The 26,469-nt window shown below is 38.8% G+C and overlaps 2 protein-coding genes across 6 annotated transcripts in view; both read right to left on the reverse strand.

Annotated features, from left to right (window-relative positions):
* LOC125010824 (guanine nucleotide-binding protein G(I)/G(S)/G(T) subunit beta-1) overlaps positions 1 to 17,654 on the reverse strand; it is a 31,993-nt gene extending 14,339 nt beyond the window's left edge. Inside the window, exon 1 of the mRNA XM_047589718.1 lies at positions 17,263 to 17,654. The gene's annotated coding sequence lies outside the window, so the exon portion shown is untranslated. The remainder of the gene's footprint in view (positions 1 to 17,262) is intronic.
* A 6,867-nt stretch (positions 17,655 to 24,521) lies between these two features.
* The window catches only part of cfap74 (cilia and flagella associated protein 74), a 50,995-nt gene continuing 49,047 nt past the window's right edge, over positions 24,522 to 26,469 (reverse strand). For 4 of the 5 annotated variants that reach the window (XM_047572368.1, XM_047572292.1, XM_047572210.1 and 1 more), the window contains 3 exons: positions 25,734 to 25,870; positions 25,439 to 25,573; positions 24,522 to 24,746 (listed from right to left, as the gene is read on the reverse strand). In XM_047572368.1, the coding sequence (XP_047428324.1) occupies positions 24,642 to 24,746; positions 25,439 to 25,573; positions 25,734 to 25,870 (377 nt within the window). In that variant the 3' untranslated portion in view covers positions 24,522 to 24,641. The remainder of the gene's footprint in view (positions 24,747 to 25,438; positions 25,574 to 25,733; positions 25,871 to 26,469) is intronic. The other variant, XM_047572445.1, reaches the window with a different exon arrangement.

Genomic DNA, 26,469 nt, shown 5'->3' on the forward strand with positions numbered 1-26,469 from the left:
CTAGTACCTTAATGAATATTCTGATAGGCTCAACACAAAGCCAGGTAATCCGCAGGTGTAGATGTAAATAAAAACACCTAGTTTTTACCAGCCGTTTAAAGTGCACCGCCTGCAGTTTTGGCCAGTCAGACATAATTTAACATTTACATATACAGTCATATTTGCTGGTGAAAATCTATCTACACAAAAAGTACCACAACTCAGAAAATGTATGTAGAGTTGCACTGTCATGCTCATACTCCAGCATTCTTCATTTCCTGTTAATATTGGAGGCTTGTATAAGGCTTTAACAAGCAGAACACATACTCAGCTGTTGGAAGTCAGGTAATCGATGCTGCTTGTCGTGGAATATTCCACTGTCTGATTGACTAAAATTGCGTTGTTTTTTTTTTTTTACTTTACAGGGAATAATGAACATATTTTGGGTTTCAATCAATTGTCTCATGTCTACAATGCAACAATTTCAAGACTAGAATAATTTAAAATGGATTAAACATAAGATGTTTTACTGACAGAAACCGGAAGCTACGAGGTAATATTATTCACTGGTGATCAGCATTAGAATATCAGAGGACTCTCTCGCTTTCCCTTTTGCTGGTGGTGGGAGTGATGAAACCACTGGCAGCCCAACAGATAGGGCCTCGACTTTGCTGCCTTCTCTTTCTGCCAGCTATTTTTAGAGAGGTGGTGGGGGAGGAGGAGAAAGAGGAGGAGGGAAGCAGACTTCACATTTTCCAGCCACTCCTATCAGTGCCGACATCTCGAGCACAACACAGTGACAAGGAGAGAGGAAGTGTAATTTGACTCCTTACACACACTCCATTGGTATTTCTTCTTCCCATATGGCAACAATCTTGCATTTTCACATCGTATCAATTAATGTTTCTCATAAGACAGCATTTCTGATAACGTTTTCTAAAGGGTACATGTAGAGAAAATAGTAATTCAAGATCAAGACCAAAACCTACAATTTAAAATGAGTACATCTCAGAAAACAAACATTCATGGTGTTGAATAGTAATTTGTACACAAAAAATGTGAAATTGGTGCATTATTCAAAGCATAATACACCAATAATCTCACTTGCACAAATATCTAAATTGGATCTGAGAATTAGTTGTTTTTTTAATCTGTCAAACGTAATATTTTCTGCATCAAAAACAATGAAATGACTGAAATCTAAAACAAATCTGTGGGGCAGCACGTGTGAAGACAAATCACAGAATATTCTTGTGTGGTTTGACAGTAGATCTTTGGGGTAGACACGGCCCGTCAACCTGATGACATAAAGAGTGCAGTAGGCAGCTAGATGTTCTGGTGCACAAGAGGATAGAGCAAGAGAGGCAAGCTGGAGGACAGAGCCAGATTAAACTAATGAGAGTGAACAAGCAGAGGACAATTGGGAGGGTAGCTTGGTAAAGGGGAGCAAGTGCACGGTAAGCTTCCCAGCATCTACAACTCAACAGAGCAGCCAAACTTAAACTTACTTGGTGTTCCCAACATACACAATTTCTAATGTAGTTTTCAGTAAAATACGCTCCATACAGAAGTGCATATACACCACAAAGTGCTGTAAACACTATACAATAGGTTAGACCAATCATCATCATAACCATCTATATCATGGTCATGGCAAACAAATCATGTCACTGAGTATTTTGCCAGTTGAATATGACACTATCTTTTCAACATGATGTTTTTTTTACAAGATAGACTTAGTCAGGAATTGTCCAAAAGCTTATACTGAAATACTGTCCCAGAACATGCTTATTTTTTTTAATTTTATTTACTTAAATTTTATTCCCCCATCCCCCTATTGACCTTCTGTGCTGACATGTAACACACACAAACTAAAAACATTCATCAAATTGGAGCTAATCAAACAACAGGCAGAATATGAATTTTATGATTTATCTAACCTACATTTACAAGAAAATGTGAATCGGAGCAGGTTTACGCTTTTACGCTCTGGCAAAACATTAAACTTTAAAGCAGGTTGGTAGCATCACATTTAACAAAAAACTATTGACGAGATTGATTTAAATCAGAATCACTCCAATGTTCACTTATTCACAGTTCCCTTTAACATAAATTCAATATTGTTTTTCACTCAAATGAAGGCAATGTTATAGTTCAAGTTGATACACAAATAAATTACACTAATGAGCTACTATGGTGTGGATGTGTATATTGGGAGTCTGAACTCTGCATATGAAGGGAAAGTGTGTATTCCAGTAATCTCAGCCTTCAACATTGCAATGTTTCAACACACTTCCTAGCAGTGAGACAAACACAGCCATCTATTAAGGACAAAGTAATGTTCTAAGGTGGGGTAAAGATGGTGGCCTTAATAATTCATGCCCTCCTGCTTGGATACCAGCTGCCCCACCCTTTCCTTCTCGAGGGCTGCATCCCGTCTCACTTGTCCGATTGCCCCTGCTAACTTGCCTCTCTGCCTGATCTTATATTCTTGTTCTTCAGAGCACCACTAAGGGTGTTGTTGATTTAATGATCCTAGAAACAAACGATAAGAGTTCCAGTAGAGTACGGATGAGACAGTTTTTTGTTGTTAGTCAGTATACGGTTGTTGGCCGTGTCCAAGCTACTGATCATCTGTGAGAACATGATGCCTCCACATTAATACAAGCAGAAAGATTCTCTAAGCAGGCGTTTCCTTTTAAAGGGTGTTTCCCTTGTAGTGCTCGTCTCTCTCTCTCTTCCCTTTGTCAAAACATTCAGCGGATGTGGCAACAGCGCGCACACTTTACAAATACATTTGCTTTGTGGTTCCTTCTACTACCATTGCACTTACCAGAGTCCATCAAGGCTTTGAACCAGGCTATGCAATCGGCTGCATTACCGTAACCTAACACAGGACATCCCGACAGGCAGGCTTATGCTAACAGACAAATAAGGGGATAAAAATGATGAGACAGAGAGACGGATGGAGGATCAGCAGGAGGCACTGCGTGTAGTGCTGCAACACCAGAGGACAGGCTGGCACTTCACACAAAATTAGGTCAGTCTGACTTAGATTAGACCTGGCTCATGCTGGTAAACAAATAATCAAGCATGACTGAATGCAAGAAGCTGAGTTTACCGAGTGAAGATGACATGAGACAAGTTTGTTGAGCCACTGTGAGTGCATTGTTAATGAAATGCAAAACCAATTACCCTGGCATCTTTAAGAACCATTATGAATCACCATTTCCGACATTAGACTTGTTGTCTTAATGAAAGTACATTTTGTGTGAACAGAATAATCCAAGAAAAGTACTTAAATATTAGAAACTAAATATTTGTTTTAGTAAAATGGCAGCAAGTTTATAAAATGGCAAAAAAAATAAAATAAATTAGGCAATCAATACAGCATTTATTACTATCAAACTATCAGAGTTCCTACTGAGGTGAGACCAGAACATTTCTGTTCTTTCGTGGTTGATCTTTGCAATCGCTCTGTGTGTTTTCCTGCATTGGTAGCTAGCGGGCTCTTCAATGTGAAGTCAGAGTCATTTCTGTAACAGTGCTGTTATGTTACACTATAGACCAATACACTGTGTTTGCTTCAGTGTATTGCATCTGCATTTTCATGCAGATGCAATACACTTACAGCGTTCTGCATACTTACATCATTCCGCTGTGCATACCTGTGAATGTGTTTGTACTAGTTTCATATTGATAAAAATCACTTGTGGTTAGAAAATGCAGGCGTGTGCAAAATGTGTGTGAAAAAATTAAATCTGAAAGTGAATATAAATAAATAAATCTCATACCCAATAATACATAGTTAATACCTGGAACATATCACTAGCTCAAACAAGAATACCAGATCCTTCTCTTAGTAACCAAAGCAACATCTGAATGTGTCGCTGTTTTCCTCAAATGTTATTCTCATCTAAATTGTGTGACATATCGTACACAGGTTCAAGTAAGAGGGGAGAAAGGGTGGATGGATAAAATCCCTGTTAGTGGCCTACAGTGGGCTTTCAGGTCTTGATGTGATGGGAATGGCTTTTAGAGAAGCCATCTCATTTTCTTCTTTTACCCATTCATCCAGTGGTGGAAAACTCTGCAATATTTAAAAGCACTCCTCCAACCCCCACACCGACCCTATGAGTCAGGCAAATCAATTATTGTGCTCAGCACCTCCAGTCTAACTAGTAGTGACAGCTTAACCACTGACTGACATTACCTATGAAATCTGCAACAAAATGGATCAGTCCAAAAATGTCAAATATAAAGGCTGGCAGTTGATAACAGTTTGCAACCCCAATGCAACTCTGCTACCATATTTGAGTAATTGTGTTGACCTGTTCAAAAATACTCCAATCCTAGCTTTCTAAGGCAGAGTCTATCTTTTCATCCTTGCTGTTGGTTTAAAATATTAACAAGGTTTTCATGTTGGTGAAAATGTCTAAATTATACTCAAAGCTTAATGCTACCTTGATTTACTTATTTGCTTTAACCCTGCATTGGACTAAATGTGGACAATAAAGAAGGACGACTTAGACTGTGGTCAGAATGCATTTAATAAATTGAATACGGTCTGATGTAATAAATGCTTGGGAATAGAATTATTACGGGTTTTATATTCTTTGTCTAAAGACGTTGAATTTCAACATCATGCCGGCTTATAAAACTAGTCAAAATGATACTGTAAATGCCCCCCTCCCCTCTCTCTTTTGGTCTGATCGGTGGCTGAGGGTCTGTCTAAGTGCTGCAGGGAAGTGATGCATGTTAAATGTAGTTGAAACACAACCAGGTCACAAAGAAGGCAGGAACAAGGGGGCTGATGGTGCAGCAAGAGAAGACTGAAGGGGAGTGCTCCTGGACATTTTTTTTTTTTTTAAAGCTCCATCCAATCTCCCTCACTTTGCCTTTCTCTCCGACACACAGACAACCACTCAGTGGCTTTTTTCCCTATCAAACACAGGAGAACTACAGCACTATGGAGGACAAGCTGAATCCTTACGCTCCCTGTCTGACTAACATCAGAATGAATGAATGCAGAGTGAAATATGTTTTTTTATGCTGTTAAACCAAAAATAGACTTAACATAACATGGCAATCTAATCAATCACATATTTAATGTTTGTCATGTTTGTATGAAGACTTTACTGTATTTCAGCCAGCTCTATCATCCTGAAAGTAATTTAAGTATGTCCAAATCTGCCTAGAGGATAACTTTTTATTAATATACAATAGTCTGCAGATGGTTCTGTCACTAAAATGTGAGAAGTGCAAAGTTGCAAAGACACATAACAAATGATGTGAATATTATAAACACATCGTTCTCTGTGCAATAAAGCGCAGTATTGCCATGGTACATTCATCCCAATTATGACCACTATCAATGTCAAGCAAACTACTGAGAAGAGTTCATCTAAAAAGGCCTGATTCCAGTCATCAAAAGGAAGGAAATTTCTAAACTGAAACGTCATAAACTAGATGTTTTGTAATAAGGAAACTTCGCTCTAAATGAGTACCTTAACCAAAAAGATCAGCTGGCTTTTTTGGGTGGAGGCCAGTTTCTGGCAGTCAAGGTTGTGTCCTTATCTGTAATTTTTCAGACAACTCAATGAAGACTCCTTAGAGCAGACGCTAATGACTAGTAAGGCAACACTGCTGTCTAGTGCACTTGCTAATTGTAAACCGTTGCGCATACAGACTTATAAAACTAAACATAGATTTCCTTTAGGGTTATGCCTGAAGTTGGGTTAAGAACAACATTTTGAACATAAAAATAAAATCACAAGTTAAATCATACCAACAATGTTGGTCACATTTGGTGTCGGACTTAATTTGTTAATCACTTATAAAAATAGTTGCTGAATGACTGACTTTAAAACCATTTTTTAAAAAATGCCTTTAGTACACTTTGATGCAAGATCCACAAGAAAATTGCCACCAGGGCATGTCACAGCATTAAGCAAGTTTGAGGATGAATATTAAAGCTCCCTTTTCTGAAACACATTATGAGCATAAAAAAGTATCCTTTAATGAGTGAAATGCTTAAGTAGCTACACTCAGAACAACAATCAACAAAAGCTTTGCCACTAAAGCGTAATTTAACTTTGTTGCGTCACACCTCCCTGGTTGTGATTTGGTCTGGTTGGTAGTCAATTGTTTCTGCTTTAGTATTCACGGCCGCTTCTCCATCTCCGCAATTTTCAAATTGATTAATTTGGGTCAATAAATAATCTTAAAGGTTAACCTAGGAGGTTTGGAGATATAGACATTTGTGTAACTCATGTTCCCTCTCGTGTTCTGAAATTTCGGCAAAACTTTCAGTCGCCATTGTTGAAAGTGAAGCAAGAAGTAGAAATAAAGGTTAACCTGACCGGCACAAAAGAAACAGCGCTGTCTAGTATTTGGGTGGCGTCATTACAGAGCGGGCCAGACTGACGAGTGCACATGCATAGATGTCTCGCACTGCCAAAGGATACGTGCATCACGTCCTTGCGTAGCCCTGCGCAGAAGCATATTTGCGGCTTAACAGATAAGGGGCATGTTTACTTCTTTTCATGGTTGTTTTACTAAAATCTCCATATAGAGGCAATTTTAAATTGTTTCTGAGTAGCTTCCCTGCCACACATTGTCATAATGAGAACTGTACCAGCCACTCCTCTCATACTATAAATCTGCCAATGAGAAAATGTTGACAACATGTGGATTAGTTCCTTTAGTCAATATCTGAGAAGAATGTGGATTTCAAATGCTCACAAGTCTCAAGTAGAGTGGATGAACTGAAAATGAACAGCCTCAGGCCCCATAACCCATTTTGCTTCATTGAAAGTAGAGCAAAATCCTGGGGCTACAAATGAGAATGCATAAACTGGCAGAGTTCTGTTCATGATGTTCATCTCAGATTAGGTACAAAAATCATCGGACAAAAAATAAAATGGTTCACTATAGAGTCTCAGGCATGTTCATCTATTTCATTAACAGTTTTAAAACTGTTAAGGAAAAATTCTGGTACAGTTCTTAAAGTCATCAGGTATTTGTTCCAACATTTGGCCACTGACGCATGCATAACATTCATACTCAGAAAAATGACATAAGCCACAAAGTATTTGCTCAGTGCGCTTTCAATTTACTCTTAGAACATCAGGGGTGAATGGCTAGATTCAGATTTTAGACAACATTTTACAGAACAACACTGGAGTTGTATGACACAAAAACCTCTCAACATCAGCTGACTTGGAGCCAGGGGCAATGAGTGTATGATGAAACTTCTTGGACAACGAAACAGCTTAAGAAAATCAACGTACTCTAAACAATGTACTGTATCGTTTTCTGAAAGTTTGCCAATCAATACAGTGTTTAATGCTGGGAAATACTCAAGTTCCTCGCAACAGCTTACGCAGCTATCAAAAAATGGATGGTTTTATGGTATGTGAATCTTTGCTGTGAAATGGCCAGATATGGTCAGACCTGCATTCATTTCATAATGGTAAGAAAAATATTACTGTAGTATTTTGGTATTAACATTATAAAAATGATAATGTCTTATCGTTATGGACTGGCGCTGCCTTGACAGCATCAGTGTTTAGGTGGAGGGTATGTGTCTAATTAATATACACAAATACAAGGACCATAGGTTTCCCACCAGAACACTACATTGACATAATCAACGTGATTCACAGTCAGTGATTTTAGTTTTTTGTTGTCCATGATCGGTGCACACTTAAGCAAAAACCTTTGGTCAGTGCTCTTACCATATACTGATACTAGTGTTACTGCCTTATTATTTGTTGTTTTACTCCTATCTGCTCGGTCAATTAAGTGCTTTTTTTGTATGTATGCAATACAAGTAAGTATCAAACCTACATTTAGAGTTTAAAAACTGAATTAACAGATTCTTTTTTTCTTTTCTTTTTTTTTAATTTATCATCAATACGGATTTCCTTCGGTTTTTAGCACTACCTTCCCGGGGTGTTTATTTAGTCTAGGTCAACTATCCCTTTAACTGGACATAATTTTGCATGCATGCTCCCTCGCTGTGGTTGCGTCCTGTGGGTAATGTCTGATGATAGGGGACATAACATCAATGGGGCTGACAGTAAAGTTTAACTGATTGATTAGTCAAACATTCCATGATGCTGTGTGCCCTTACTAGGCACACTGCAGTGTTGGTAGAAACAGCAAGCCTTTGTGGAAATAAGCTCAAATTAGCTAAATAAAAACAAATATCTGAAAGTAATTCACTATAAGCTGCTACATACAAGAGAAAACTGAAAATCTGAACACAAGGCTTAAACCAAACTGATTTTACGGACTATCGCTAAAGTGGGGCAATTTTCTGCAAAACCATGGCATGACAACAATTCAGAAATCCATTTTAAAAAGGATAAAAAGGTCACATACATTAACAAAGGTATGTTTTGTGCTTGGGATAGCAGCACAACCTTCTTTTCATACAGGGAAATGAATGAGTTAGATTAAAAAAGGAAAGAAAAAAAGGAAAGGAAGGTCAGGCTAGCCCAGAGCCAAATGCATGACTTTATTTAAAACATAAAATACACTCCTTTGATTGCATTAATAATCATACCCCTCCCCCCGTGCTTTCTCCCCACAGCTTCTAAGAGAGGAACAAGTGTGTGTGAACAGTCACATGACAGCTACCCCACTCCTTTGCTCAAGTGACTGTGGCCTTTCTTGTTTTAAAGAGGAAGAAAACTCACTAATGCAGACTGTCTTTAGCCATCATCTTGGGATTCAGGTTTGGTCACATTTTCCCCGTGGCAGTCAAATGTAAGCGCTAGAATGTAAATACACAGCCACAGAGTCGCTACTCAAACTGACCAGGCGTTCAGCTGCACATGCAAAGTACTGCCAGAATTGTGACTTGTGGCAGGGTTACAGTGTCTGAGTGGTGTGTGGGTCAATAGGCGGAACGGCGTCACTTACTTTGACTATTCAAAACACAGCCAAAGATCTTTTGGCTAGTGGTGACAAGCTATGCATGCATAACAAAACCTCACACTACAGATGAATGTGCAAAGGGAGAAAAATACAGACAGGATTGCGCAGAAATGTCGAGCTTAGGGGACGCTTAGACTGAAAACAAAATAAGAACTGATCCTTGTACTTCAGCAGGTTGGAGTGAAAAAAAAGGAGTAGGAAAATATATGTGGTCTGTATCAACACTTTTTCATATTTCCAGTGCCTTTATTTTAAATCCAAGACAAATGGAAAGGTTTTGATTCTGAGTGTGGGAGGCGACAAACAACTCTCGTTGTCACTGGCTGAGACACAAGTCTTCACTGATACAACTGAATTACTCTGCCAAATAACTACTTAAACGTTTTCAGTTTCACTTCTGTCCTCCTTGTCATACACTAGCAGTCAAAAATTTGGACACGCCTTCTAACTGAACTGAATGAGAAGGTATGTCCGTCCTTTTGACTGGTAGTGTTGCCACCAAATCACTTGTTGCCCACATGTGCCAATTTTTAATTTTGCTCAGTTTCAATCAATCTTTATTTCAGACTCGGATCATTTGTAAGTTTGCATTTTAACAAAGTGAATATAAATCAAGTGACACTCGTTACATTTTATGTGAAACTGTGACAGTTGCACCATTTTCCAACGATGGTCAGTGGGAGATTTGAATTGAAAACTACAGTGTCTTCTAATGTGCCCTATGTTCTCAACCCAAAGTGAAAAGCCCTCTGGTTTACCTTTTGACTGATAACTGACTTTGGGGAGATGCTCACATATCTGAAAAATCACTTGTGATAAAATGTACCAAAGAAACTTGGTGTCAACCAGATTAATGTTGGTGAATTACATCAACTACACCAACGTCTTCAGTCATACCTACACCACGCTACATTCAAAATCCAAAGTGTAGTCAGGACTTGACCATGAGGGCATTTAACTCTAAGTATGATGTAGATGAGGGAGACAGCTAGTGACCTGTAATAAGACACATCCGGCATGATTTTTAGTTTTAATAAAAATTAAGGTATGGCTGGGAATTCAGTTATAGAAACAAATTCCAGAAGTACTGTTGCATAGCAATTTTTTTCCACCAGGTTGTGAAAATGTTTTGTTTGTATTGTAAAGCCGGGCATTTAGATTTGGAACTGCAGTTTTAGGTACTTCCTCAATGGCTTTGTTCTTCAGCACTGGTGGCTGCTGCGTGCTGCGGGCTGACCCAACGCTGCCCCCATTAGCTGTCTCCCAGCAGGTTATAAGCAGCAATGAAGCCAAGGTGACAACATAAAGGAAGCGCAGCCCTGAAAAGAAGCCTGTGGTTCACCACCAACCAGATGAAATTGATTTTAAGGCAGGTCATTACCAAATAGCTGTCACATTTGTCTATTTCTTTTAAATATCTAAAGGAAATTTCCACTCTAGCTTAAAAGGACTTTGAGTAGTTGAGTGCGAAAAGGCCCATTATTTGTTTTGTTAATGAAAGGTGAGGGCTCAAGGGAATTTTGAAGAGATCAAAGTCGTCTTCTCCCTCATAACACACTTGGTGGGGATCATATTGGTGCTCCCCATTTTAGCAAATGTTAAAGAGATGTCTGCACAAAGCAGGCAGCATCAAGAATTCAAAACCAAGCTCCACTGAAGTTTCCACAAGACTGGATAAAGCTTGCACAGGCCTTCAAGTACAACAATTTGCAGTCCTGTTGAAGCGGGCTATTGAAACTGTGGTGCATATATGGTTTCTAGTCAGTACTTTCACATTGGCCAGTCCAACACACAAATGCGATGTGTATTCATACCAAGTTTCCCATTAACCCACTGATGACCTAGCTGAAAGCCAATTGTGGCAAGATGAATCAATGGTAGTTCATTCTCAGAATCTCTGTAATCTCAGAATAACAAATGTACCACGATTGTTGCCGTTTTTCAAAGTGTACTACTTCAATTTCAATGACTACCCTGAAGAACATGAAAGGAACATGTCATTTTTATTTTAAGTATTGATTTATTCCTCATTAGCACCTGTGCATCTTTTGGATAAACATTAAATTAGAAATCAGAAGCAGAAGCACAGGACAGGAAAGGATACAGACTGCCTGTCCAAACAAAAAAAAAAAAAAAAAAAAACACCACTTGGTTTTAACTAAGCAAATAGGTAGGAGCCTCCTATTGGATAATTACTGCAATGGATGGTTATCTTCCAGCTGCCAACAAGTCATTTAACCCCACTGATACAATGAGTAGTTTCTCATTTCTCAAACAACCATGTGGAAAAACACATCCAGTGGTCATGGAAAAGATGTTAGTCTGTTTGAGAAGGGTCAAATCATTGGCATGCATCAAGCAGAGAAAACATCTAGAGATTGAAGCAGGAACTACTAAAATTGGGTTAAGAACTGTCCAACGCATTATTAAAACCTGGAAGGAGAGTGGGGAACCATCGTCTTCCAGGAAGAAATGTGGTCGGAAAAAAATCCTGATTGATGGTGATCAGTGCTCACTTAAAAGTTCGGTGAACTCAAATTAAAGAAAAACAACAGTAGAACTCAGGGCTATGTATAATAGTGAAAGTAAGAGCATTTCCACATGTACAAAGGGAACTCAGGGGATTGAGACTGAAGAGATTGTAGCCTTAAGAAAACCACTAATCAGTGAGGCTAACTGGTAAAATGCTCCGATTTGCGAGGGAGCATAAAGACTGGAAAGCAGTGGAAGAAGGTCACTGTTCCAGAGTGATGGGGCATCAGGGTAAGAAGAGATGAAGTGAAGCACCCATCCAGTCTTTAACCCCACTGAGACCCACCCGTCATCAATACAAGGTCTTGGTGAAAAATTAATGCAACCCTGAATGGAAATAAATCTTGGGACATTGCAATAGCTTCTTGTTCAAACAATGCCACAGTGAATGCTGCTGAAATAAACGTTAAAGTCGGTCCCACTAGATATTAAGAGTATATGACCTTTTTTGGCCTGACCGCGTATATATATGGTCATATATAGCCATGGTACTAACATAAAATACACAAATACTTATTAGTATTTTCAGACTGGATACAGAGCCAATCTTTGCTTTTGATATCAAACAATGGTGAAAGAAATGTCAATTCATAGCCCCATTTGATGACAGTGTCACCCTCTACTTACTTGACATGTGAAAGAAAGACCATAAACTCAGCCAGTCGGCAATACTCAATACAAGAAACTCTAAACGTATTCCTAAATTTTGACTTGGCAGGTAAATTCCCCAGGTTCCCAAAATGTTTAGTAGTTCCTGGATAGGAAAGAGCTTGAATCTCCCTCTGCTTGTATTAATGCTTTCAGCAGCTGAAGCTTTGTATTCTAATTCACCGTGACAGACTCCCTGATCTTTAGAAAGAAGTCCTGTTATTGTGATTGTATCGGCGTCTATTGCCATATCTGAAAGTCTGTTAAATTAGACTTTGTATGTTGGAGCCATGTAACTTCAACGAGCACTTACACCTACAGCTGGAGTACTGGACACAAGTCAAACTGAAATACAAGCAGATATTTTATAAAATCCTCTGCTTCCAAACAACATACTAATGATAAACTAGAATAAAGAGAAACACTTACACAATCTTTAGTCCCACATTTGCTTATAGATGTGCAACACACCCTGATGAAACCATTTCAGTTATGTTAAATAGGAAGCTTACTGAGTGAAGAAGAAAAGAGATTTAGATTGCTCAACCACAAAACACAATACCCAAGAGGTAAAGTAATGGAGGTTATAATGTACAGACTACCACTAATGGTCTATTTATATTAAGATACAAGAATAACCTAATTGGTGAAGTCACCATTGTGGAAGCAGGAGGCTAAGTGCTCAAAAGCACAGAACAATGGATAAGCCAAGGCCCATGTAATACCAAACATATTATCCTGGGTGTTTTCCAACAATTTCAAAACGGATATTATACTGTAAAGGAATCAGGACAACGAGTATTTGACAGACAACTACATTGCATTTAAAATGACTAACACAAAGCTCTCTGATCCCCAGTATCATTTGTAAAGAGGACATTATCCCTCTAGTAATTACCAAGGATTGTGCTGCACACTTTTGGGTTAATATTTAGATACCATTGACCAGAACTGTTGCTAATTACAAATGTTTTTTTTTGTTTTTTTGTTTTTCACATCGTATTTACATCTATTGTTAACCATTGAAATTTGAAGATGTACTTGCAGATCTTTGCTTCTGGTGAATGTCCAAAATGTGTAATGTTGATTATAGTATTGACACAGGCATAAAGTCTTCCATCTTTCCAATATATTTTACGTGTGAAATACTTGCAGCACGTTTGATTACAATTGGTTAACCTACCCTGAGTGAGACATGGGTAGTTTCTTTTTGGGAACCACAGACAATCTGTGACAAAGATCACCTGAAGTTACACCCTGCAATTCTGTAAACAGAGAGAAAGCCAAAGAAGGCTCAAAGCCCCATACTTAAGACCCATCTGCTACAACAAGCTGCAAGATGCTCTCAGAAAACAATGCTATCATCTCCCTTTTCTAATATTAATGGACACATCATACTATCTGCTGCTTCGATTAACCTGTAAAAGTCACCATTCTGAATTACGGAATGAAAATACAGGAATTTTAACAAACACATTTGTCTGACAAGTTATTTCAGTGTCGGTGTGAAATACCTATGCTGTCTTAATGTATAAAATACCATAAATAAATTCTGCAGTACCTTTTGTGAACTCTGAGCTAACTCTGTTTAATGTGTAAATCTACATTATAGCCACTAAATTAACCATACTACATGTGTAATCCAAAGTACGATGTATAAGGGAATAAACACTATATAAAACTCGGCTAGGCATGTACTCCAATGCCTTTTCTTGACTCACCACTTTTCTGCTTTTTACAGTGGACGAACTGAATAACATCAGCACTATCACTGACCAAAGCCTCATAATCCCAGAGAGTGAAATCCACATGCTGAGAATTTAATCCCACTCATATCCTGCATTTACAGATTAAAAAAATTAAAAATACACATTAGCAGGATGACAGTCCTTATTTAAAAACAAAGCCCCCCTCCCAGTGCAAATGGATAATTATTCAGGTGTTAAACATATGGTTATGTTGTGGTGACTAACCCTACTGACAAGCTCAGACTGTACTGCAAGAAAGACTTTGAGACAAGGCTGTCATCCATGACTTGTTTTCACTGCAGAGGCATCAACATCGTTTTATTTTAGAAATGCCAGCAGATTATGCTACTGATGTCGACCAGGGCCAGAGGACAGTGTCAGATACATCCAGGATGTCAGTATGGTGTGGGTCATATCCAGGTCACATTAGCTGATGAAACAGGGCAATGTTTTGCGCTCGGTTTGAACATGCAGTATCATGCATATGCTTCATCTTTTATACGTGGATTACAAGGTGAAACGAGTTAGGCCAAAAGCCTCAAGGTCTCAACCACTTTGTATACAAACAAATAAATCAAAGGCAATCTAAATCTTATATTACATAAGACTTAAAAACATCACTGAGAAAGTACTTGGTTGGTGCTAAGCAAGAGTTTTGAAAAAAGTGCTACATAAATAATGCTTACACACAACTGTGTGAGTTTTAGATCAATGCTACACAACTGAAAACAGGTAAAAGGTAAAAGTATCTATGACATCCTGCTCTGTTACATATATGCTCTGTTACAAACATGCTCAATAAAATTCAAATGGATAAGCTACATTAAAAAAATAAACATAATATTCAAATATCAAATTATGTTTTGGGTACAACAAATGTGACTAACAACATATAGCAGAGGAAAGGTTTGAAATGTCACACTACCGTAATTGAAAGTTATGACAAAAGAAAGAACAATTGACTGTCCTAAAAACCTGTAGTACCAGTAATGAATGTTTTCTAAATTTAGCTCAGTCACATTTAATTGCAACTTCAGTCTTTAGAGAAGTACGTCCCATTTTCCTGAGGTGTGGTTACAGATGTTTTAAATTAGACATTTGGTTTAATAACAGTTTTAAATCAAATATGAATTTATTATAAATTTTACAATTATTATGTCTAGTTGTTATGTTCCCTGGTAATCATGTTCACAGTCAAGATGTACAACACCCCTTCCCCACCATGTTGTTCAGTGTCTGAGGTACACATATTGGATTAATTTTACCAGCAATCTCATCAGCCTTTAAACATTTCATCACAAATATATGATGTACATTTTTGGGGAAAGGGATAATCAAAGAGAACTTGATTGCCAAGCCTGAGCCCATCCGATGCTCGGCAGCTGCCTCTCTCTGTCTGAGAAAAAGCGGTGATGAAAAAGGCTTTGAACGCCATCTTGTTCATTGCAGCTGCTTGGGCCCTGAATACAGGAACCCATTCATTCGAGGAGGCGGAGGGAGGGGGCATACTGGCAAAATGAATTCATCTTTGTGAACAAGAAAATACGAGTAGCTCTTTTAAAAATAAACACCAACAAATGTCGGAAACAATTACTCGACTGTATGCAGTAGCTGATTCTTTAGATTAAGTATCTCCCCACCGCTCGTCAATAACTTCGTAAAAGCGTCAGGCTACCTCGGTGCTAGAGGAGGCGCTCAGCACGGCTTCCTGCGACAGCTCATCCAACTCGCTGCTAAACCATCTTTCGAAATATTCACCACTACATAAACCCCTCCTAACCCCGTTCGTATACTGTAACACATCCGGAAAGTGTTCTGGCTAGGATTTGGTGCTTCACTGTGGGTAAAGTGCTCCCGTTTCGCGTGCTACCGCTTGAGAGAGTGTGGAGCAGCGCGGCCCAGTGGGGCATGGTCACTGTAGCTGCTAACAACTTACCCTGCAACACACCCGTGATCAAGATAAACAGATTGTCAGAATCCAATTAGACAATCTCGTTTTCACATCATTAAAAGAAGAAGTTCAAATTAAGGTCGAACTGTGTGTTCGAGTTAAACGACTACTGCCACTATCGGGTCCACAGCGGTGCTTGAGATTTTTCCTCGCGATCTTACAGCTGTGCTAACACCTGGTTAAATAAGAGCCAGATTCGTTTTTATTTTAAAACACTGCAAAATATAATTACGTTGCAATCTAATTAATTAGCTCGCTCTTCACCGTTACTATAGGTGAGTGGCTGCAGACAAATCATATAGTACTTATGTATGTTAACATATAGTTATAACAGCCGTGATCTATGATGTCTTGGTTTCGTTTCACTGAACTGTGTTTTTAGTCCATGTAACGTTAGTCTATTCAAACAAAGCCAACCATGTAAGTGTTCACAGCGTAGTCATTTAGATATTACGCAAATAATCCCAGCAAAGCAAATATCTACACCTCGATGCAACGAGTTTTACATAAAACTGTGTTAAACGTCAACACAGTTCATGTTCTCTAAGGATATAGACATGTTATTCTAGCTGCCATGTTCGTAATACACACACCCAGATCTCCCATACCAGGCTGCAAAAGCAGGCTGTGGCCACTGCTGGCTAGCTTGTATGGCCTGGCTACGGAATAGTGGGGGTGGTGGCGATTCTATTGGTGAAGTAGCCATTTTTAGACTCCATTCGCCGTGAATCGCAAGATCCCTACAAATATTCCCAAATACGAGTAGAAGGAAACCCAAACGCAGTTCGCGTTTGGTTCACTTATACAACATTATTAAGTCATGACTCTATGACATCGCCCTGTAACTGCTGCCCTTAGGGTTAAACAACAAAAAATCTGAGACTAGCAAATACCAATTAGCTTACCGGGTAATCACTGAGCTATCTATAGAGGAAATATGAGAAAATATGGGCCGACGACCAGCCAATAAGTGTTGGTGCTAATTGGGTTAAATATCATCCTGTGATTGTACCTCGGACTTAAATATCGTTTGGTTAAATTGGCTAATTACGACAAGCCGATACACAGACGGCTAATTTCTTCCGAGAGGGATAAGAGATACCCGGACGTTAGAGAGGGGTGCTGGCTAACCCTACCGAGCTCTCACAAACTAACATCAACGCCCGTCATTAACCCACACACTACTGGAAATAAACACTGCATGTAAATATTGTTCTGGTTACTTAGCATTTAGGTAATTGCAGTGCATTAAGTTTTTCTAACAGTGACCCCCACCCACCGTCTTGGCAGCTACGATTAGCTAGCAGTAGGCTAAAACAGCTAACTATCGGAGGAGGCACTCAACCCAATTTAACCCTTTTCGTTCATCTTCCCTGCTCGACGGGCTAGTCGACTGCACACACACACACTTTATGCATTTCCTGAAGCACAATTTCCTATACCAAAACTTATTCTTACCCGCTTTCAGTCGACGGTATCCGTTGTTTATATCACATTGACTGGAAACTGCAAAATCTTGTCTCTCCTCTCTCCGCCTAGGCGCTCAGATTCAAGTAGTTTGCCACCGAGGAGCGGCACTCCCCGAACCCAGTTTTTGACCCGCCGAGGGGGGAGACACACCGGCACAGAGGCGCAGAGACAAGGCGGCGTTCACCCAGACTGACGTGTCAGAGTCCCGTTTTTGAGTGTTCCTCCGTTTCAGCGGAAATTCCAACTCAAAGCAAAAAAAAATCCCTTCTTGTCTGTCCCACCGTCGTCGTCCCTCTTTTTCTTCCTTCACGCCAGGATCTCAGTCGCTTCTTCCTCCGGCCATCAAACAGCAGAGATGGGCGCGGTAACCCTGCATTCAGGTCTGGGAAACCCCACGTTACGGCGGCGTCACAACGTACGGCAAAGGGTCGGCGACCACTTCAGCAGATCAGGAAATACTGCCATCTTTGGCAGCACCAAATCACCTTTATGACATTTTACCTGCCTAAACGCAGTTTTTAATCCTACTACTTTGTGTATTTATAGACTTTGACTTTACGTGACGCGAGAATGAGCATTCGACAAGTCACAATAAGTCAGAACAGTGATTTCCAACCTGTGATAATTGTAAAGAAGAGGACAGATGCCAGAAGGTACATGGAAAGAAAAACATTTGATAAAAAGTGTGTATATATATATATATATATATATATATATATATATATGTACACACACACTTTCATAACTTTATAAGTCTTTATTGTAATTGTTTAGTTATTGTAGTTAAGTGAATAAAACTACATATATATATATTTATATATATGATAAATTAAGCTTGAAACTAATTATTTACACTGTTTTGGAATAAATTATTTGGATAATTAGTAATATATATATTATAATTAATAAATAATTGTATTTACCGAAAAAGAAAACAGAACTTGTTGAACTCTTTAATAGTTCATGAAGTGCAGCTTCTTCCACTCTTCAGTTGTAGTGATACAAAAACAAACACGAGCAATACTGTTCATCTAATGTGGCTGTGACAACCTTCATGGCTCATGTTTTATCAATATTATCGCAACATACTCCTTAATAATATCTTTCTATCTATTTTTGAACATTGACCAAAGCATATTAAAGAAACAATAAATCTAGTCTGCAGTTTTGTGAATAAAAGTGGCACATTTCTATGTTAACTCTTCACCAATTAAGCAGGTACAAGCTCTGAAGCTGTACAGGCGTGGCAGCTGCATTAGGAAACTGTTCCAGCTAATTCACATGTGTTCAAAGGAGCTCTCAGTGCAAGTGAACAAGCAATCTTTTGGCTGCAAAAACAAAACAAATCTTTTAGAGCGACAGCAGGAACATTAGGAGTGTACAAATCAACAGTTGGGTGATTTCAGTAACATAATAAAACTTGGATGCAACAGCGTTGAACAATCTCAGGATCCTTTCCCCATTCAGACAAGTGAAGAACACTCTTCAGGTGGTAGGCATATTATGATCCAAGTCTACCACAAAGAAGACTTCACAAGTGCAAATACAGAGGTTTCCCCACAAGGTACAAACATTCATACACACCTCAAGAATAGAAAGGCCAGATTTGACTTTACAAAGAATGTCTGAAAAGACGAGAGCAGCTGTGGTAAGGCATTCTTTGTATGAATGAAACTCAAATCAACCTGTACCAAAATGATAAAAAAAAAGAGTGAGAGAGAGAGAGAGAGAGAGAGGAGGTTTGGAAAGGCTTGTGATCCAAAGGATATATGAAAGAGAAGGCAGGGTAAAACATGAGCTTGTATGGCTTTAAAAGACACTGAGTCACTAGTTTTTACTGGTGATGTGACAGGGGTGTACAGGAATATACTGTCAATAATTGAAAAACAACAATTGTATTGAGTCTGCACTCTAAGCCCTTATTTGAGATACAGATATAACTGTTACTTCAGTATGTTTTGGTGCCAATGTCCCTATATAAGTCCAAAAGCGAATTCTTATGTCTCAGATATGAAACTGAAAATGTTGTTGCAGGTTCCAGGGAAACTCACCTTTCGTGTCAGTATAACAACAGCTACTTCAAGCCAATAACACGGGCTTATTTACAATCCAAATGTGATGCGCTTCCCTGCTAGCTCAAATGGCCAAATACATAACACAAGTGCATTCAATATCATGAACATTCTTAGAGTCTGAAACTGATCCTGTAGTTTTATCACAGGCACTATAGAAATCCAGTAATAATTCTCTATCTTAAATAACTTCTACTGAATTTATTTGCTACTACTATTGCACAAAATGTGCTTAGTGTAAGTCAGTGTTTTGTTAACAAATAATATTGACTGGATATTACCTTTGCCATGCTACGGTTAATGAACTGATGTCCCCGTGCTCTAGTTCAGGCAAAGAAATCATTAGGGATTTCCTTCCTGTGCCGAGTGTTTGTGAGTGGACTACAGCTGTAGCACAGAGATGACTTGATCATTATCACCAGTAGTCTAGGTAGAGTGCTCAGAGGAGGGGTTAATGCTCAGTGGGTTAAGGCGTTACTTGGAGACATGGAACACTTTGTCATCCTCTGAGACAACAAAGTGTGCACAGGCTCGGCCCGAAGGGGGAACACAACAGCATCATCGCCGTTTGATTTGTAAGAAGAAGGCTCCTGAGAGAGCACCGTCCTGTCTGTTTGTGAGAGATCTGTTTGCTGTTTGTTGGCTTTTTTTAGATCCACATTTTACAGTCAGTTCTGGGGCCCAGTTGAAATGAAATGCTAGGAATGAGTCACTGAAAAAGTGATTACATTCACATAAAATCATTTGTTTTTGTTGTGCAGTGATTTGGGGGGAAATGTCAACAGTAATTGGTTATTCAACTCAGACAAAGCATTTGTCAATTAAAACAGCCTGTCAATATGACCCGTCTCAGAAAGATGTTGTTTTCAGGTATTTTTATATTTATGTGTTTTTTTAGGTCTGTAAACCTTCAACATGTAGGAGGACACTCAAGATTCATCAGCTCTGTAACCACACATTAGTGCGTTTACAAGAAAAGTATTCCCCAAAGTAACAGTATCATATGTAGGTATGTGTAGGGGTGTGTGTGTGTAAAGATTCATGTATGTAAGGAAGTGAAAAACCCACTTACTGCTTCACTCATCTGTGTAGGTGTACACAAGGGAGTGGTCAATATCGACTGTGGCTTCATTTTTCTGTGGTTATGGATTAGATGCCTCTGTGCAGATATCTTTATACGTATTTTTAAAAGCAGCGGTAAAAATAGTGGAGAGACATGGCGCAGTTCATCAGGTAGCGTTCTGGGTGTGGATTTCCTGCGGGATTCGTCTGCCCAGGTTAATGCTGCAGAGATTTAGTTGCCCATGGATACGCCCCTGCCTGTCTGCATACATGTGTTGTGAAGCTTCTTTAGCAGAGCTTCAGAGCACACAGGGGAGGAAGCTTATTGTCTGCATTTGGTCTTTTGAGTAGATGGGGAACAGTCCACACCTTAATGGGTTTTGTGTGCCGTAGAAAACAAATTCATCGATAAGTAAATAATAGAGTATGCTGACCCTTTTGAAGCCACACACATTTTCAGGAATAAATGTGAGTTGATAACTTTCAGTACAATACAATACATCAACCTGTAAAACTCCGCAAGACAGCATGTTTACAAAGGAGTTTTCATTCTCATTTTCTCATTGTATAACTTCAGTTTCTTTAACATGATCAGAGAAAGCTAACTTGTCAACACTGTGATACTCGTACATTGATTTAGTACATTGACATTCACTAACAGTGCATATCCAGACAGATAGACACACGCGCGACTCGTCCACAGAGCCGGGGCTGTAAGTAGCACTATCTCACAGTATTAGCAGGAGATCAGAGGAGAAATCAGATTAGAAAAATAGGCAAAACGACAACACAAATATTGCCTAATATGATCTGAAACGTTTCATAAAACGAGTGACATTATACGAGGCTAAGCTCATAATGACCTTGCTTTTTATAGGCAGGTTGGGGTACAGTAATCTGATTTAGCATAATCTCCTACAATCTCTGATAAATGCTTACGGCATGTATCTCTGAGAGAGGTCACATCCTATTGGTCCACTGTGAGGCATTACTGACATCTGCTGTTCACTCATGCAGGCCCCAGTATATGCTGAGTATGACGCCCTTTTTGGTTTATAAAGTGAGAATTTGATTGAATGGGTCAATACTGGGAAAAGTAGTATTACCGTCAGGTCCATAAATATTTGAACATCGACACAATTGTAATCTTTTTGGCTCTATACACCACCACACTAGATTTGAAATGAAACAAACAAGATGTGGTTTAACTGCAGACTTTCAGCTTTAATTTGAGGGTATTTACATTAAAATCAGGTGAACGGTGTAGGAATTACAACAGTTTCTATATGTGCCTCCCACTTTTTAAGGGACCAAAAGTAATGGGACAATTTAAAATATCATAAATCAAACTTTCACTTTTTAATAGTTGGTTGTAAATCCTTTGCAGTCAATTACACTCAGGTCAGGTGATTGACTTGGTCATTGCATAACATTCCACTTCATTGCCTTAAAAAACTCTTTGGTTGCTTCCACAGTATGCTTCGGGTCATTGTCCATCTGCACTGTGAAGTGTCGCCTAATGAGTTCTGAAGCATTTGGCTGAATATGAGCAGATAATATTTCCCGAAACACTTCAGAATTCATCCTGCTGCTTTTGCCAGCAGTCATATCATCAATAAATACAAGGGAACCAGTTCCATTGGCAGCCATACATGCCCACGCCATGACACTACCAACACCATGCTTCACTGATGAGGTGGTATGCTTTGGATCAGGAGCAGTTCCTTTCCTTCTCCACACTCTTCTCTTCCCAACACTCTGGTACAAGTTGGTCTTTGTCTCATCTGTCCATAGGATGTTGTTCCAGAACTGTGAAGGCTTTTTTAGATGTTTTTTGGCAAACTCTAATCTGGCCTTCCTGTTTAAGAGGCTCACCAATGGTTTACATCTTGTAGTGCACCCTCTGTATTCACTCTGGTGAAGTCTTCTCTTATTTGCTGACTTTGACACACAGACACCTACCCCCTGGAGAAGGTAGGTGTATGTGTGTATGACCAAGTTTTCCCTGGTCTTCCGGGTCTTTTGGTGTTGCTGAGCTCACTAGTGCATTATTTCTTTTTAAGAATGTTCCAGACAGTTGATTTTGCCACACCTAATGTTATTGCCATCTCTCTGATGGGTTTGTTTTGATTTCTCAGCCTAATGATGGCTTGCTTCACTGATAGTGACAGCTCTTTGGATCTCATATTGACAGTTGACAGCAACAGATTCCAAATGCAAATAGCAAACTTGAAATGAACTCTAGACCTTTTATCTGCTCCTTCTAAATGGGATAATAAGGAAATAACACACACCTGGCCATGGAACAGCTAAGCAGCCAATTGTCCCATTACTTTTGGTCCCTTAAAAAGTGTGAGGCACATATACAAACTGTTGTAATTCCTACATACTAAAACATGTACACAAGACTGAAAACTACAGCCACTGTACAAATTAATTAGATGTGTATTCAGTGTAAGGACTCACATCTAACCACCTTAAACCCATCAGACCACCTTAAAACCACATGCTAACCACATGTTATTAAGATTGCATGAAAACTAGCAAATTAAAAAGCTGAAAAGTAAAGGAAGATGAATATTAAGTCAAAGGTTTTTGCTGAAATGAATGATCCAGATGGAAACACTAATAACTGTATGAGTTGTTGCAGTAACAATTTAATATACAGACAGAGGCCCCACGATGGATAGCATCAGTAATCTCATTCTACTGCCCTAACTCAAATTCTTTGACTGAGCAATAAACTTGACGAAGGTGATGCAGTTAGTTGTTTGTGATCATTTATACTTCTCTTTTAGGTCTTTAGGGCGAGTAGAGTTACTCACTCTATACTATTCTACTTTAAATTGACATTTTCATCATAGCAAAATGGTAATTCTAGGTAATCATAGGGAATATTTAGTTTGACTTGTTTTATTATAATATGTCAGAGTTAGGAATGTGTTATTTACATATGTATATGCATATAATAAACAATAAATATTGCCCCAACAAGCTGTATAGGCTGAAGGCACACCCATTTGTTAGCTCATTGTGGACACTGCTGAAAATCAATAAATCTTAATTTCATGATTCTTATAATGTTCAGTTCATGCTGAAACAGCATCAGAACAATGGAATAATACAATCGTATAATCATTTTGGAGGATGTAGTGGTGCTGTTAAACTGGACTGAATTAAACAAAGTGTTTCTGTTATTTAGCCTAGCCCACTGATTATAATCAAGTTGTCAAAATAATAGAAAGTTGTGTCTGTAAAACACAACACAATTCAACAGTACCACAAGCTACAGCCTCCAAAATGAACACAGTTGAATCAACAGCTCAATGAGTTATTTCAAACAAAGGCTGAATACCTTCATGATTTAGAGCAGTGCATTATCTATGTTTAGACTTATCCAGCTCATATAATAATAATCATAGGCTTGTTGCTGTCACTTATATTGGTGCCTCCATTATTGCCATTTTTATCAGTCAAACTTCCTGTCCAGTTCCTAGTATTTATATATTGAACGTTATTTTATGCCAGATTAAATTTCTTACAAATGTATTTAATTTATCATTCAGCACTCCTCTCTGCCCAATTTGACCCCTGTGTGAACTCCTCTCTTTTCATAGGTACAATACAAGCAGTACTACAGTATGTACTGTATACATCAGCTGACACCACAGCCTCCTGATGAATTGGCTCCGCAAGCACCACCTGCTGGTGGAATTAGGTTCTACAGTCAAGTGCTTTATTAAATTACAATTGAGTGTCACTGGGTAGACAGGGTTTGTCCTGGATTTAATGGAATCTTACAAAAAATTGTGTCAGAAAAATGGTGATTAAGGACTTTTGTTGTTAATTTTTCCCTTCTTTGGAAGTATATTAGTTTGTTGTAGATTCTCGTTTGAGAAAAGGAAACCACAAACCACCTAAATCTGCACATGCTTGGAGTATTGAATATATCCTCTAATGCAAGGTGTTATAATGGTCTGATTTGTTTTCACATGGTGTACAGCAACTGTCATTTTTAAAGCGTTTAAGTGTGTGGATCTAGTCTATATCTATATGTACTCTAAATCCATACACACTCTGGGACATTTTGAAATCAGATCCTCAGACAGTACCTTTAAATATTAAATTTACGTTTTTATTGGTTTACATTTATATATATGTCATCTCTGTGGTTTTCTGTCCATGTAGGTGTGAGCAGACTTCCCAATGACGGGCATCCAGGACCTGTAGAGGTCAGTCAGAAGTCATGGAGACCAAAGCCATCAGGGTGACTCTGTAAACATTTGTCTCATCGCCCTTTACGGTAAGAGGCACGCACGTTTGCACCACCTCATAGGGCTGAAACACACACAGACATACACTCAGTCAGTCCAGCGTGTTCATACAAATCAAGATCAAATAATCTGATCCAGGATGTTTTTTGTCCGTATTTATAACCTTTAGATATCTCATCACTAAATAGAACCTGGTAACACTGTATCATGATGAAAAAAAAAATGAAAGATGCTTAATGCTGAGACTCCCCTGAGCAGTTTTATATTTTTTTTTTTTTTTTTTTGCGTACCTGAGATATTACTGAGATGTTATACTTTTTGACAATCAGTAATAATGTTTTTCTACTAACTGACACGGCCATATGATTTTTACTGTAAAAGCAAATGCCATGTGCACAGAGAAGAATGACTTTTCTAGGCTACTGACTTTCAAATGTGTGTTTAACCCTGTGAAAGCCTATATTAACTTAAAGCCAGGACCTTTTTCTAAACCCAACTAAACTGAAAAATCTATAAAAAACAATAATCTATGTAACTACTAGAAAATAAAAATAAAAAAAGTCATCACTGTGTTTTGGCTTGAAATGGGATATTATGTGTCATCCATTGTGTGTATAATCAGTCAGTATAATAGAAGGAGTCATTTCATTTGTTGTTTTGAAGTTGCAGACTTATGCAGATGTTTCCTTTTGCAATCACTCCTTAAAGTTTGTGTAACTGTGTCCATAACAGCCACATAAATCAACTCTTCCTCACCTTGTGTCCACTGTAAGGAGTCCATGTGATAGTAATGGTGCGCCTGTGTCCCACCTCCACGCTGCCTTTGCTGGGCTCTACACTGAAGCCCAGCTGCTGTAGTGATGCCACGTTGTCCCAGTAAAATTCACCATTCTGAAAAAAACAGAAAAAAAGAAGAGATAACGTGTGTTCGCCTCCTTCAGTGACAATAGTGTTAAGTAGTTCATCTTATGGTGGATCATAGGGTATTTTATTTTTGTGTCAGCTGTCACTCAGGATGTTTGAATGGCAGTATGAGATGACATCCCAGTACCTTCTTACTGGGCTGTGTGGAGCGGATACAGCCCACCTGTAGCTCCCTGACTGCAGGTGTGATGGCACCAGTCCTGCAGCTGGCGCGCAAGGTCACCAGTATAGGGATGCTTGGCCTCTCCACCTCCTCTGACTCTGCTTGATAGACACATGACACATTTCTCCTTTACTACAAATTAAGCATCCTTTACTTCACTTTAATGGCCACATCTCACAAATCTGTGGAATTTTCCTGAAACAGTTCCAAAGTGACAAATTTGCAAAACAATTAGAAATGTGAAGGCATTTCTGCTCACTGTATCTTTGTCAGCCCAGCACATCTATCCACACTGACTGGCAATTTCACTATATATTTTGGTACAGCATGACATTCGCGTTCAGTCTGATGGCTTACATGTCTCCAACTAGTCGACCAAATGATTTTCATACCATACAGAATTGAATGAAAAGCAATGACTGCCATAGTAAACATACTGTTTAAAGTCTACAACACGCACCATTATTGTCACTTACCTCATTTCTTTTTTAAAGATACTCAAAGTATTCACATAGGAACAATGGAAGTCATGCTAACATCACTCTTTTCCACCACTATTCATATTTTTCAGTAAGACATTGAAGCACTTCTTAGGTTTAGTAAAATACGGACCTTGTCTAGGTGTGTCAGTTTTCACTCATGGAGTTTTTGGTGAAACATGGTCTGGCTACTGGTGCTGAGTACATGGACTATCAGCATG

This window comes from Mugil cephalus, chromosome 1 (genome assembly GCF_022458985.1).
Source record: "Mugil cephalus isolate CIBA_MC_2020 chromosome 1, CIBA_Mcephalus_1.1, whole genome shotgun sequence".
In the NCBI taxonomy this organism is placed as follows: Eukaryota; Metazoa; Chordata; class Actinopteri; order Mugiliformes; family Mugilidae; genus Mugil; species Mugil cephalus.